Here is a 15,755-nt window from a genome sequence, read left to right on the forward strand (position 1 = left end):
AGGGGGGCTGCTGTTTTACACAAAGGGTGATGGGGTCCTGGAATGCATTGCCAGGTGAGATGGTTGAAGTAGATATGTTCATGACATTTAAGACTTATCTGGATAGGCACATGAACAGATGGGGTATAGAGGGACACAGGCAGTTGGTCTAGGTAGGATTATGCGATCAACGCAGGCTTGGTGGGTTGAAGGGCCTGTTCCTGTGCTGTACTGTTCTTTGTTCTTTTAAAGCTTTCGTGCACATAATCCAAGAGCACACTTCAGTTGGGTGTTCGTTTGTTGCAGCATGATGAAATTAAACTTTACAACAGTTCAAGCCCCACTCAAGAGATGTGAGAACACACACTAGAATAGTAGTTCAGTGCAGTAGTGACCTAGTGCTGCACTGGTGAGTAGTATTGCCTTTCAAGTGAGATGCTAAGCTCAGTCTTCATATGCTCTCTGGTGTGTAAGAGATCCAATGGCACTATTTAAAAAAGAGCACGTGGTGATTAAGTGCGCTATTAAATCCTTTAGCAAGGCAATGGCGAGATTCTTCAACCTCCCAGTTGCATGTTTCCCAGTGATGGAAGGCAGCATGCTGTTCGTTAGCGATATAATTTGCAGATCCCGCTGCTGTCATGGGATTTCTCATTGATGTCACTCCATGCTGCCACAAAATTCACAGGCAGGGTATGCTGCTGGCGGGATTGGAGAATCCCATTACCATGAATGGCCGGAGAATTCCAGCCTACATCTGTAAATTAGTGTACTGAGTGCTTTCAGGTACACATGGTGTGAAAAATTCATACTCCCATTACACTTGTGATAGCATTACTTGGCTTATCAACCAATATTGTTCCAATCATATGCAAAACAGCAAGCATGCTTCTTCACATGAAGTGATAAGTCAAATCCTAATAACTAGACTAACATTCCAGCTATCACGTCAATGGAAATAATGGTCAAGTAGATGATTCTCTAGCATCTAAATCACAAAAACATGGTACTTAGTCAATAATTAGACTTCAAAGTAGAAGGTTAAAGTATGATGCTCATCATTTCAAGTGTACAGAAATAAAATGAGCCCCTCAATGCCCAGTATTCAGAGATCAGTAACCCTCAACATTTTCGTACTCTTCCAGAGCATCTTGCTCCTGTAGAAATTAGCTCTTGAAAATTTCTGATGTAATACTAGCCCAGATTAACACCTCATCATAAAAGATAAGCACCTGATAGATCTCACTGAAATATTTACAGATTATTCAGGGAGGCACTCTTTAACTCATTTAATATTTTACATTCACCAAATATTTAGTGGCGTTGTGACAACTGCCACAAAAAAACTTAAAGTTGGTTTAATTTTAGCCTGAAGAGATATTTTCACTTGGTGCATTAGAAGTTATCTGTTTTCTGTATAGAAATCTTACTCATAATTTATATTATACATATAAACATACATATCTATCCTCCTAATTTCTGAAGTTCATTTGTAATTCATAACAATGGTAGTAGAAAGGTTTGCATTGAAGATTTGAAGCCAAAATCCAATCACAAATGTCATTTTGACTTCTCTCACTCTAGACCACATACCACCCCCTCACGCAAACCTTTACAAAAACTATGTGCCTATTCCTAAAATTACTTAATTACTAATACCAAGATTCAGTGTTGCTCCTTCAATAAAACAAAGTAATAGCATAATGAGTTGACCATTGTACAAGCAAACGGGCTCCATGAACAGAACAGAGGTTGGCGCAGCTATATCTCAATGGCATTCCTTCATGTCACAGTATTGAAAAGAAAGAAGTGGGTTGAATACCAACAGCAGCACTACCTGCAGGGACTAGCAGTACAAAAATGCGTATCTGCTGGGCTGGACGTGGTAGGTACAATCTCACTGGATGCAACATATTTTAGATCAGCAGCAAGCTACAGCCCTTTTGCAATGAAATTCTTGTGAAGGGGAGGATGATTAAGACTAGAAAACAAGTTATATTTTGGAGCACTGTTCAACATTCCCTTGTTGATGTACGTTCCATCGATTTGTAATTTACAATATTGTCAATCCACTGCACTTTATTAATGCCAGTTCCCAAAACCCACCTAAACATCTGCATTCTGGTCTTACTCAAAATTCAGTTGGGCGTTAAAGGTAAAAGGCAACATTCTTAATACATCTGGAACACAGAAATTCTTACCAGTATGGTCCCTCCGCCTGCACCATAGCCAGGAAAAAAGAGGAACATCCTCAAAAACCTATATCACATGCCTGAAGGGAAGAATAATAGATTAAAGCTGAATATTAAATATTTCAAACCAGGCAAAACTGATTCACTGTAGCTACATGCAGATTGCTCTCGCCTATCATTTACCAAATGTACATAATGTATCTGACCTGACTAATGCATGTTCCACTAGAAAATTTGTAGCTAAGCAATCTTCAATTATGCATGCATTTTATCTGTGTGACTCTATATGAAACAAATTGCATTGAGATGTTTAAGATTTCCTAATACATGAGGCATTATCATTTCTACGTTTATATCTATACAAAATGAACCCAATTTAAAGGTTTTTGAGCAAGGGTCCCTAATAAGATGTCTGTGACTTAAGATCTCAATTGGAGTATAATTGGGCAGAGTATCACAAGCAATTTCATTTTCTGTAGTTGTTGACATGGTGGGAGAGAGTTTCAGTTGTTGTGCATGAATGAAGCTTTTTTTTGCAGTAATAATCCAGTTTTTCATCAGAAGGCTGAAACTGATTTCTGAAGTGTCTGTGAGATTGTGTGCAAAATTCTACTCCTGGGATCCTACATCTCAAGTGTGCTGGGAACCCTGATTTCAACAGTTAAAAATGTTTCCTTCCTGCAAAGGCCATGCTAACAATTATCAGCTTTGTAATCCAGGAAGAAAAAGAATTTCCGACATTAGCAGAGCAATTCCCCAGAAAACAAAACAAATTCAGAAGGCAGGACAATCAAAATACCTGCCAATCGGCAAGTAATCCCATCCATTCTCAACAGTTCTGAAATGCAGCATGAGGCGTGTGGTAAAACAGTTTTGGAGTGTCTATTCAGTCTCCAGTAGGACAACCAATTCCCTATAGTTTAGTCTGGTTTCACCCTGGCCTAGTACAACAGTTTAATGCTACAAGAATAAAAAGTTGCATAATTTCGAAAGCCAGCGCCCAGCAAATCCTCAAGATAGATGAAATATAAAAGGATAGATGCAAAGAAGGGATAGCAAAATAGATGCATGGTCCACATACATATTGTGTTGAACGATAGTTTGATCATGTCCACTAGTGCCAGAAGGAAGCAACAGGTAATTTTCTTGACAATGAAGTCAGGGAAAGAAGAGCTTCACACATGGTAACACATGCAAGATGCATGGTTCACAGACCTCCCCACTTACTATGTGATTTCTAAAAGCTGAAGAGATAAGGAGGAAACCACCTTTTTAATTATTAAAATGCAAATGGCAGCATTATGGGCAACTATATTTTGGTTTTAACTTTAAGAACTTACCTTCTTCTAAATAAAAGTAAAAGCAAGAAATTGCAGCAGCTATGCTTGCACTGGTATGAAACATCCTTTTTCAGCCAGTTTTACACACTCTTGACATTTACTTGTTCAGTTTTAATTTGTACCTTTGGTTTTCGGTTTACAACCAAGGACTGCACCATCAAAAGTGCAGTAAAGTAACATAACTGGCATAATACAACATTCACGAGATATAGTTTGAAATAGCAGGTTCCTACCCTGCAGAGAGATGTGAACATTAGGGCCAGTGGTGATACATGAAGCCAAAATTAAAGTAAGTTTGGTTATTCACCTCCTTATTTTCCAGGACAAGATTCCAAGTGGCTGGTTCAAAGATTTGAACAGTTATGTTGTGATTGACAAAAGCAAATCCCAAGATTCGGTAGCTGAGATCTCACAAAAATAGATCTGAAGATCTACCTCAACTACAGGAAATACAGGGGTAAGGAACTTTCCATCTCTATCATAATAGAAAACAGAGCCAGCAGGAAACAAGAGTATGGGAAATATAAAACCTACACTACATATGATGCAAATTGTATAGTCTTGTATTGGGATATAAATGTAGACTAATCAAAGTCTGTTGACTCTAGTAATCAGCATCAGGCTCCTTTTTTGTATATGGATCTCACAATCTTTCTTCTTCGCAGTGGGATTGTAAGATGATGTAGATCTTAAGAGGCAACTGCCCTGGAGATTCACACTGTTGCCCTTCGACAAATTACATCAGGAAACTGACAGCAAAATTACTATTATGTAATACATATACGTTTTCAAATAAACAATTTTTATTTTTTCTGCATACAACTTTTCTCTCTTTTATTCTGGTAATGAAGTTACCATTCCAGAGTTTAAACATGAAAAAAATTTGCCACTTAGTAACTATTTCCATTTCTGAGCCTTCATTTGTGATGTTTTGGTGCACATGATGCTTGCCCTTTCATCCTAATTTCAAATACATACATTGAAGCTAGCTAGCGTATGTGTCAATGCAGTGTACAATGCATGTGATTTGTATTTGTAGGCTACTGCTCTTATAAATCATGTACAAAGTAATGTAATTGTACTTGGAAATTTTAAAAATTACATTTTCTTTAAATGTATAATGCATCAGACAAGTGGAAAATCAAAGTCCTATTGTTGTAAAATTCATATCAGACTCATACTTAGCTCAAAACAAGTGATTTTGTGAAAAAGTACAAGTCTGAGGTATTAAGCTGTTCTTTAAATTAATGTACTTGCTTTCTGATTAAATGCAATAATTACCTTCCCCAAAATTAGCGTCAAACTCACTAGAACTCAGCATTATTTGGGTCTCTGCAATTTTATTGTGACATATGGAGTTGCTCTTCCCTATGGGGTGCAGGGAGCCATTCATCTTCTCTTGTAGCCACCGGCATCAACAGCGTAGAGCAGAGCTTCAGTTGGTTGAGTCAGATGCAGGCCACAGAATGAAATTCTACAAGGAAGGAAGCACCGAAGGTGCAGCTGATGTTTTACATTAAACTTTATGAAGAAAGTTTTAGCATTAAAGTATTACACTTTTTCCTTTGAAAATTGAACTGGAACTTCTTTGTTTCCTTCAAATGTGTTGATTCAATCCAATTAAATTCAACGTTTTCTAACTACAGACGTGTTTAACTTTTAATTGAAAAAAAAACTTCCTTCCATTTTCTTCTGACAATACAGAAATTAAAAATCCGACGACCAGGTCTAGCTATAGATCTTGTAGATATTTTTCCCACCATTCCAAGAATATACAGTGTTTTGGTTCATATTTGTGAGATTCCATTTCTAATTATTTAAAGATTGATTAAATCAATATGATGGATTTCATCTTTTGAGCACTTAAGTGATTTAGTATATAGATAAAAGCAGGCTTCTAGTGTACAGATGAGGAATGTGTTGCTACAATTCTTGGTTTTTGTTGCTTTAAAAGTTAATATAGTTTTGTAAGGGTCATAATTATGTAGGTACTTCACCTATAAGCTATGCGTGTGCTCACAGATCCAACAGTATTATGAGAATTTAAAACTAAGATTATTTTAATTGGGTCCAATTTCCTTTTATGGTATGGGACACTGTTGTCTGATGACCTTTAGGTTTTGATCATATTGTAAAATCAAAGGTCCACTGACAGTTAATTTGTGGTTGAACTCACTGTTGGATTATTTGGAAGAGAGGTTCTGGATTTCATCTCTTGGAGCATTCTCTTCTGCCAGTTGATTTGATTTTTCTTCCCTTATAGCTTCCTATTTTGACTATAAATAGATGACTGCATTTGGTCATCCCCTTTTTCTCCTTCTCTTGGTAGTCATGAAATCTGTTACAGTTTCTCTTGAACTATTTGGAGTACTTTTAACTTGGTTTTGGATTTTGTGTCTTTACCTTGCTCTAAATGGATGTTTATGGTGAACTCAGGTTCAAATGATTGTTATATTTATATGCCTTGCTCATTTTTTGCTAAATGATCCTCATCATCATTTATTATTCTGCAATCAGAATCTTTCAAAAATCTGCTTTTGTTAAAATTAAGCTAGTTGCATCTGTACAACCAAAGTTTTAGATTTCCAGTTAGTGACCATAAAAATCACCCTCTGCAATCAGTTCAGTTAGCTGTCATGTTATTCAAACTTGGGCCTCACCTTCAAATAAACCTTATACGCAGAAAGTGTTTTTAAACATTAGAAATGAATCAAAGGTAAAAACAAAATCACGAAGTGAATCAGAAAGAGACAGAAATTAAATTGTTTAATTTTTTCTTTGAGTGGTGTTTATTTTAGTAGTTTGCATCACATTATTGATAAATCTACTTTAACATATGAGTAATTTTGATATTAAATCACAAGCTTTATTTCAATGTAGCAGCAAATTAGTCAAAAACTTATAAAGTGGATATGGAAATTCATCCACTGACTGATTGATTTATGTAATTAGAAGAAGCTTGGAATTCCATGCTTCTTTCTGCTGGCACTCTGGGGTAAAAATTGACCAATGTGGTATTGCTTAGCAGTAGTAACGTACTGCAATGCTCAGAAAATGTGCGCTATTGTAATGCACGCAACGTAATCCATGTGAGTCGCTGACATTCATCTGCTGAGGTGTTACTAAGTAATCAGTTGTTCTTCTCTCCCAAGCACCTCCTGGATTGATTTCACAGCTGGCAAGGATAAGGATTAGAGCATGAATCCATGATGATATTCCTGGTGCTGCTACCCGCTTCTTATTTATTCTGTGGATATCTAAACGATATTGAGTCGGAAATGGCAAGTGACGTCGTACTGTTTATCTAGGGTTGCAGGGATACTGTAATGCAGATGTTGCAATGCATTCGTCTGAAGCAATAACTCAACTTTTGAGCAGAGCTGCATTGGCAACTGACCAATATTCATCATCAAATGCCAGCAAAAAAATGGGAATTCTCAAGAAACCTCACCATCACTCATCGCACCTGGAAACGTGATGTTTCATTGCCTGCATTTGCTTAGAGGTGGAATAGTATAACTTTGTTTGGCAGGCTACAGAGAACCTAACTTTTATTCGTGGACTCATTACAGTCCAAAGCAATTTAGACCATCGATTCAGATCAAGTTGGCATATTCCATCCTGTGACATCTGAGACACATTGTCATTCTGATAGTCCTCTTCAAGATCATGAACATGACTGCAGCAGAACCGCAGGACGTGCTTCTGCTTTAGCTAGGCCTCCATGTTTATGCCAGGAACACAAGAGCTGATGCAGTGCACTTCAACATCCTGTATCATTCCAAACAGTTGACATGGAATACAAGCAGCAAAGCTTCACATATTCCTGCTCTTACTTGGAGCTCTCTCCCAAACAGCACCGTCACCGTGATGTCTGCCTTGTGCACGGAAATTCAATCACAGTTAAGCATTACTTATTGAACCTGCATTGTTAGAGCACACAGGCCCTGGAAAAGCTCTGGCTTACCAGCTGGTACTCCAGCAAAATTTCTCCAGACCTTTCAAGTGCTCTAAACAAACCATCAGGGTCAAATTTGAGAGTCATCTGTTGTTGTTACAGCTGCCTCCGGCTGTACCCTGCTGTTATTCCACCTAATATACACACAGAAAAAAAACACTTGTCACACAGCATTTACTCACATTGGGTTATTAGAAATGAATTTATCTCTCAAAAATAGTGCCAGTCAGACCAAACAATCATAAAAACTAATGCAACATCAGTAAATCCTGACGAACCAATCTTTTCACAGTAATTATGCCTGTATCAACAATACCCACCCATCTTTGCAAACTAAACATAACATGAAAACAAGCCATTATTGAAAATTGCAACTGTCATTTACTCCAGTGCAATGCATTATAAAGTCTTCCCTGAGCTGGATTTTAGACACAGCAATGGAGTAAAGATACTAACTTTTAAACAAAGCCGTCATGAACTGAATTATATGACGCACCAAAATGGTTCAATACATATGCAAAATACATTCTAACAGCACATCCAATACAGAATATGACACACACACACAAATCAATGGCACACAACAGACTTGTATCAAGAATACCGTGCAGCTTTAGCATAAAATGTAACTGCTTAGAAACCAGGTGGCAGGTAGTGCAATTTACAACAATGTTCAATCATTTCCATGTTTTAGAAACTAACTCCAGCCCAGACTAATGAGATGAATTTGGGCAGCTTTAACCTAATCCTAGTGTAAAACCGCCCATAGTAATTACCACCAAAATGTCTCTTATTTAGAAACCACAAAGGTAGCTGGAGTTGGTAATGGAAATGTTAAACTATTGTGATAGGAAGCACGAAATACCTTCAGTGAATTGGAATACTGCATATTCTTTCCCAGCAGACACTCCAGCCTTTGTGACCACAAAATCCACCACCTTTTTAAAAAATGAGTAATTTAGCTAATTGACATGCATTCTTCTACAAACATGTCACGTTGTTCTTCATCCCAATATATCAACCTACTCCTTCCGTCGGGTATTTGCCACCCCCCATCTCATGAATTACACACCCGTCCACATTGCTGAGTCAGAGTTCTATTTGTCAACAATGTCTTCCCAGTCTCATCCCAGGAGCCTGCCTTCATCCCCAATACAACTGCCTGCCATCCATCAGCCTCCGCACTAGCTTCTATCCATTTCTCAGCACACAGGTGTGTACCCAGAATTATTATCCCACCAAAAACTTTCCTCAAGCTCCAAATCCCTACGCCACATGATGCTGTTTGCCATTCAGCCTGGCTAGGCATTCCTAGATCCCTTCAGCACACATTCTATTCCCAAACATTTTCAAAAGCTTCTTATTCCTACACCTCAGGTGTGAAACGGCCAGTCCCATCCTCCCCATACTGGCATCCTTATTTTGCCAGAGCTGTACCCTTTGCTTTACTGTAGGACACTATTATTCCTAGTCATGGACTCCATTCTGCCACTGAAATTCCAACTTCTCTCATCACATCTCTTCGTCCCATTTGTCATGGGAGGCTCATATTGTTCCATCCCTCCACCTCACCGATCACACTCTTCCATGGCATATGCCCCCATATTTCTATTTGTACTGTCAGGATCCTGTTGTCCCTCTCTGCCATACTACCACAGGTACCACCCCACTTTCGTCTCTGATTTCTATTCAACTGCGCCCTTGTGTCTCTGCCCTTTGTTACTACATTGCCTTGTATCACTAACCTCCCTCTCCCTTCAAAGCCATCTCTTTGCCATTACAAAAAGCTTTTAGTTCCTGATGTATTAATTACATGAAACAGAAACAGGAGTAGGCGATCTAGTCAGTTTTCTTTCTGCCATTCCAAAAGCAGCATTGATCTTTCAACTATACCTATTCACTTCTTTCCGCTGTCCATTTAACTGCACCTACTCACTTCCTCCAAAATTTCTATCACCCGCTCTGTAGTTCAGCAGCAACACCCCTTTCCATATCTGTTTCACATCCAGATTTTCCATGTGTCATTTCCCAATCCATGTGGATATATATTAGGCTCCAAACTAATCAATCATGTACAATCTAAATCCACTATTTATTTTCCACCAGATTCTGTCTCCTAACCCACCTTTCTCCCTTCACCAACATTATTTCCACTTCTCTTTTGGCCCAAACTGAATTGCTTATCTGCCCTCCACTCTCACTTGCCAAACCAGTTAGTCTGTTTCCCACTGTTGGACATGTTGAATCTTCCCCACCTCGTGTCCAGACCATATTTCACCCTATTCACATATCTATATCACTGCACTTGGCTTCCACCTTTTGCCCTTCCTTCCCTTACCTCTGTCAATGAAACAATTCTCCAATTTCCAGGATACACTGTGCATTCCATTTCCCTACACTGCTGCATCTGCCTCATCCAGTTGCTATTATCAGAATTCAGCCCTGCTTACAACTTTCTTGGGAATTGAGGCTGTTTTGATCTCCAGAGCATAAATGAAAGTGTTATCAACACTATGAATCACATAATAATTGATGCAGCATTTCTACTCATACAATGGAGACTTGACACTGTCCCATTTTCCTTTACTTGAAAGCAGCAGTATTGAACCTCGATAATGTTGATCTGGGAAATGGAATGCAAGGCACAAGGACAAATGCAAAGTACTGGGGATGTTGAAAATCTGAAATAAAGACACTAAATGCTGGAAATACTCAATAGATCAGGCAGCAGCCGTGGAGAGAGAAACAGAGTTAATGTTTCAGGTCCACGATCTTTCTTCAGAATTGGGAAGAGTAAGAAACGCAATAGTTTTTGCGAATACTGCTTTAAAGTGCTTGCTGAAATCCATTACATCTATAACTTTTGCCAAGTAGATTTGAGTAGTAGTCTTAAAACCTATCACATTTCTAACTCATCCTGGTTCTGACAAAAGGTCATGGAGTTGAAACAGTGGGCTGGAGGGCAGATTCCCTGCACCACAGTGTAAATTTCAGGGGTAAGCCTGGGTCCACTGAGCTGACTCGCTCTGCCGCAATTTTTTCAGACAACAGCCTTTAACTAGTTTGAGGTGAGACCACCAACCATCTCACCTCATGAAGCTGCATGCCAATTGGAGATCAGCAGTTCTGCACACCACCAGCACCAAGCAGGCATGGTGGTCACTGCCAGAACTCCAGGCAGACCAAGGAGATGCCTCTCAACAATGGATGTGGATATTCAAGCAAGCTGGAGATCTCACTGGGGCTAGACATTAGTTATCCACTTCAGGATCTCAACTGTGCTACAAGTGGGAAACCCATCAAACACCTCCCTGTTGCTGTAAAATTGTGGCATGTGAGATGAGCAGACAGGCACAGTGACCTAATTTTTGGATTTTCCCTGCACACAGGCAGCCCATTAATTCTGTTTCACTCTCCATAGATACTGCCTGATCTGTTGAGTATTTCCCAAATTTGCTGTTGTATTTGCAAGGCACAAGGACAGGCAGATCTGGAAAAGAGTGGGAAGCAACGGGAATTTTGGAAGATTGCATGGCTTGTACAAAAGCTGAAGGTTGAGAAAAGAAATTTGTAGATCCGCAGAAAGGTGTACGTGCATTTAGTGTCACAGCACGTTAGGTCACCAACTTACTGTGGCACTATGCCCACAATCATATTACTTTTATTTGCCCCTATCAATTTTTCTGCCCCATTTTAAAACATCTGCACCCCACTCATACTGAGCATGAGCAAGGCCACTAGACCTTCACCACCATCATTCTGTAGCCAGCTGCTTAGATTTACTGGAGAGCATCTCAATTAGTTTGCCTCCACCCCTGGGTAAGAAACTCACTTGTGTGGGGAAAGAGCATATGAACCCACATCTTACCACTGGCTTTACACTCACGATTTTATTTCAATTGCATGATGCCCTCAAATTCTTACAACATATTCCTGTAGAGAGAGAATGTCAATAAATATTATACTTGCCAGTCTTGACAGACTGCAAACCTTATGTAGGCTTTTTCAAAAATAATATATAAACCGATGGCAATTTTTTAAAAAGTTGTGGAGATTGACAGAATTACCTTGTTAGCAGGCAGAAATTTGCTCTGGCTGAGGGGAAAGGAGTGAGCTTACCAAGGTAGATTCATAATATATATATTACACACACACTGGTAAAACTGGTTCAAAAATTGGCAGGCCAATCGCAGAGGATGAGGAAACAGCTAACTGGGACTGCAGGCTTGTTGGTTGGCTCTAACATTCAGGCATCCCAAGTGGGAATTGACATCTTAAACTTTTTTAAAAACAGAATCCCTACAGTGCAGAAGAGGCCATTTGGGTATTGAGTCTGTAGCAACTCCCTGACAGAGTATCTCACCCAAGCCTTCTCCCTGTAATCTCACAAATTTACCAAGGCCAATCCACAGAACCTGCACATCTTTGGATTTAGCATGGACAATCCACCTAACCTGTATATTCTTGGATTGTGGGAGCAAACCCACGCAGTGACGTAAGGCTGGTAAATTGAAGCAAGGAGTCTCACAACACCAGGTATAAGTCCAACCAGAAAGAACGCCGTTTCCCAAAGCTTGTGTGATTACTATCAAACAAACTGGTTGGACTTAAACCTGGCGTTGTGAGACTTCTTGCTGTGTTTACCCCAGTCCAACGCCGGCACCTCTACAACATGGTAAATTGAACCCAGGTCTCTCAGCACGGTGAGGCAGCAGTGTTAACCGCTGTGCGGGATATGTTTTTATGGGGGGGGGCGCGGAAATATTGCAATGCAAGCCACTAGATGGCTTCCCAGTCTCTCATGCGTCAGAAAAAAAAAATGATTAGATGAGAATAAGAGCAGCTTTCTCTCTCCTCTCTCTCTCTCACACAGAGTGAGTGACCTGCAGCCATTATCTGCAGCGCTGAACGCGTGGCGCTGACGGCCTCTAGAGCCTCCGGCACCATCCAGACCGCTGGATGGGCAGACAAGGAGGGAGAGATAGACAGAGAGAGGGAGAGATAGAAAAACTGCGACAGAGAGGAAGGGGGAAAAAGGCTTTTTTAAAAAAAAATCCGGCTCCATTTCCATTAAAAAAAACGATTTAAACGAGACTTTCGCTTTCATTCACAGGAATTCCCCCCCCCCACCTCACCCCGGGGCACGTGCTGAGCTCCCCACCAACCGTCACCTCCCCCCCCCAAACAGAATCCTCTCAGCATTTAAAATAAACCGTAAGTAACGTTCGTCTCCGGATCTAATCTTATATATTTTTATATTTGTACAAACTCCACCGTTATTTTTGGGACCGGGTTTTGGGGTCTTCTTTGTGTTGATTTTTCTTTCAATTTTCTTTTCACGGTGAATCTCTCTCTATTCCCCGCCGCGGGATGAAGCCGGGAGGAAAAGGCACCTTTCCCGACGCTTCATTCCCACACTGGGCTGACCGTATTCCCGCCGTCAGCAATCCAGGATTGGTCCGACAGGGAGGGTTTATCCCGGAGGGAGGATTTAAAGGGCAGCAACAATAAAAATAATGATTTCGGGATTAGAGAGGATGTGTGTGCGAGCGCGGGATATTGGGGAGGGAGGGGGGGAAATCTTGTCCTTTAATCAGCCCCCCTCTCTTTTTTTTGTTTTAACAAATTACATTTAATAAGAAAGGTGCTGTTTGTTCTTACCTCATTCCGATAAAAATCGGAAGTTTTGTGATTATCCGTCTTGCCCGCCATCGCTCCACTTGTACGTCCCGCTCGCTATTCTGTCCGTGTCTGAGAGCCGGCTGCGCAGCGGCGGAGGGAGGGCGGGAGCCACTCCTTCAGCATCATCATCAGCACCCCCTTCATCACCACCTTAAACCCATCCCTAAACCCAACATCACCACCTTAAACTCACCCCCTTCATCACCACCTTAAACCCATCCCTAAACCCAACATCACCACCTTAAACTCACCCCCTTCATCACCACCTTAAACCCATCTCTAAACCCAACATCACCACCTTAAACTCACCCCCTTCATCACCACCTTAAACCCATCTCTAAACCCAACATCACCACCTTAAACTCACCCCCTTCATCACCACCTTAAACCCATCTCTAAACCCAACATCACCACCTTAAACTCACCCCCTTCATCACCACCTTAAACCCATCTTTAAACCCAACATCACCACCTTAAACTCACCCCCTTCATCACCACCTTAAACCCATCCCTAAACCCAACATCACCACCTTAAACTCACCCCCTTCATCACCACCTTAAACCCATCTCTAAACCCAACATCACCACCTTAAACTCACCCCTCACCCCCTTCATCACCACCTTAAACCCATCTCTAAACTCAACATCACCACCTTAATCTCACCCCTCACCCCCTTCATCACCACCTTAAACTCACCCCCTTCATCACCACCTTAAACCCATCCCTAAACCCAACATCACCACCTTAAACTCACCCCCTTCATCACCACCTTAAACCCATCTCTAAACCCAACATCACCACCTTAAACTCACCCCTCACCCCCTTCATCACCACCTTAAACCCATCTCTAAACTCAACATCACCACCTTAATCTCACCCCTCACCCCCTTCATCACCACCTTAAACTCACCCCCTTCATCATCACCTTAAACCCATCTTTAAACCCAACATCACCACCTTAAACCCATCCCTAAACCCAACCACCACCGTAAATCCATCCCCTCACCCCCTTCATCATCACCTTAAACCCATCCCTAAACCCTTCATCATCACCTTAAACCCAACCCGAAACCCAGCATCATCACCTTAAACCCATCCCTAAACCCAACATCATCAACTTAAACCCACCCCCTTCATCATCACCTTAAACCCTTCCCTAAACCCAACATCATCGCCTTAAACCCTTCCCTAAACCCAACATCATCGCCTTAAACCCTTCCCTAAACCCAACATCATCACCTTAAACCTTTCCCTAAACCCAACATCATCACCTTAAACCCATCCCTAAACCCAACATAGAACACTACAGCACAAACAGGCCCTTCGGCCCACAAGTTGCGCCATCTTAAACCCACCCCTAAAACCAATATCACCACCTTAAACCCATCCCCTCACCCTCTTCATCATTATCATCACCTTAAACTCATCCCTAAACCCAACATCACCACAAACCCATTCCCTCACCCCCTTCATCATCATCATCACCTTAAACCCATCCCTAAACCCAACATCACCACCTTAAACCCATCCCTAAACCCAACATCACCACCTTAAACCCAGCATCATTACATTAAACCCATCCCTAAAACTAACATCATCACCTTAAACCCACCCCCTCACCACCTTCATCATCATCTTAAACCCATCCCTAAACCCAGCATCATCACCTTAAACCCATCCTCTCATCACCACCTTAAACCGAACATCATCACCATAAACCCGGCATCATCATTTTAAACCCATCCCTAACCCCAACATCACAACCTCAAACCCATCCCTAAACCTAACATCACCACCTTAAACCCATTCCTAAACCCAACATCATCAGCTTAAACCCATCCTTAAACCCAGCATCATCATCTTAAACCCATCTCTCAACCCAACATCACTACCTTAAACCCATCCTTAAATCCATCCCCATCATCTTAAACCCTTATCTCATCATCCTAGGTTCATCCCTATCATCATCTTAAACCCATCCCTCATCTTAAACCTTTCCTCAGCATCATCACCCTAAACCCATTCCTCATCAACTTAAACCCTCCCCTCATCCCCATCATCTTAAACCTATCCCTCATCATCTTAGCCCCATCCCTCATCCCTACCATGTTAAACTTACCCTCATCCCCATTATCACCTTCAATCCATCCCTCATCAACTTAAACCCTTGCCACATCCCCATCTTAAACTCATTCCTCATCCCCATCTTCATCTTAAATCCTCCCCTCATTAACATCCCTCATCCCCATCTTCACCTTAAACCCCCCCTCATCATCTCATCTTAAACTATTCCCTCATCTCCTCCCCATTAGCATCACTCATTTCCTCCAGCATCATTATTATTAACCCTCCCCTCATTACCATTCCTCCCTTATCCCCTTCAGCATCATCTTAAACCCGCCTCCACCAGCATTCCCATTCTCTTTAGCACCATACTAAACCTATTCCTCATCAGTATCCCTCATCCCTTCAGCATCATTACAAACCCTCACCTCCCAACATTCCTCATCCATTTCAGTATCATCATCTTACACCCTCCCCTCAGCAGCATCCCCCATTCTCTTCAGCACCCTCATTACAAACTCTCCCCTCATCAGCATTCT

General features: G+C 41.1%; 1 protein-coding gene across 1 annotated transcript in view; it reads right to left on the reverse strand.

The window, feature by feature from the left end:
- The window catches only part of slc22a16 (solute carrier family 22 member 16), a 114,858-nt gene extending 101,622 nt beyond the window's left edge, over positions 1 to 13,236 (reverse strand). The window contains exon 1 of the mRNA XM_080192901.1: positions 13,131 to 13,236. Coding sequence (XP_080049027.1) covers positions 13,131 to 13,181 — 51 coding nt within the window. The 5' untranslated portion in view covers positions 13,182 to 13,236. The remainder of the gene's footprint in view (positions 1 to 13,130) is intronic.
- Positions 13,237 to 15,755: the final 2,519 nt, after the last annotated feature.

This window comes from Carcharhinus amblyrhynchos, chromosome 7 (assembly GCF_965287045.1).
Source record: "Carcharhinus amblyrhynchos chromosome 7, sCarAmb.v2.hapA, whole genome shotgun sequence".
Taxonomy (NCBI): Eukaryota; Metazoa; Chordata; class Chondrichthyes; order Carcharhiniformes; family Carcharhinidae; genus Carcharhinus; species Carcharhinus amblyrhynchos.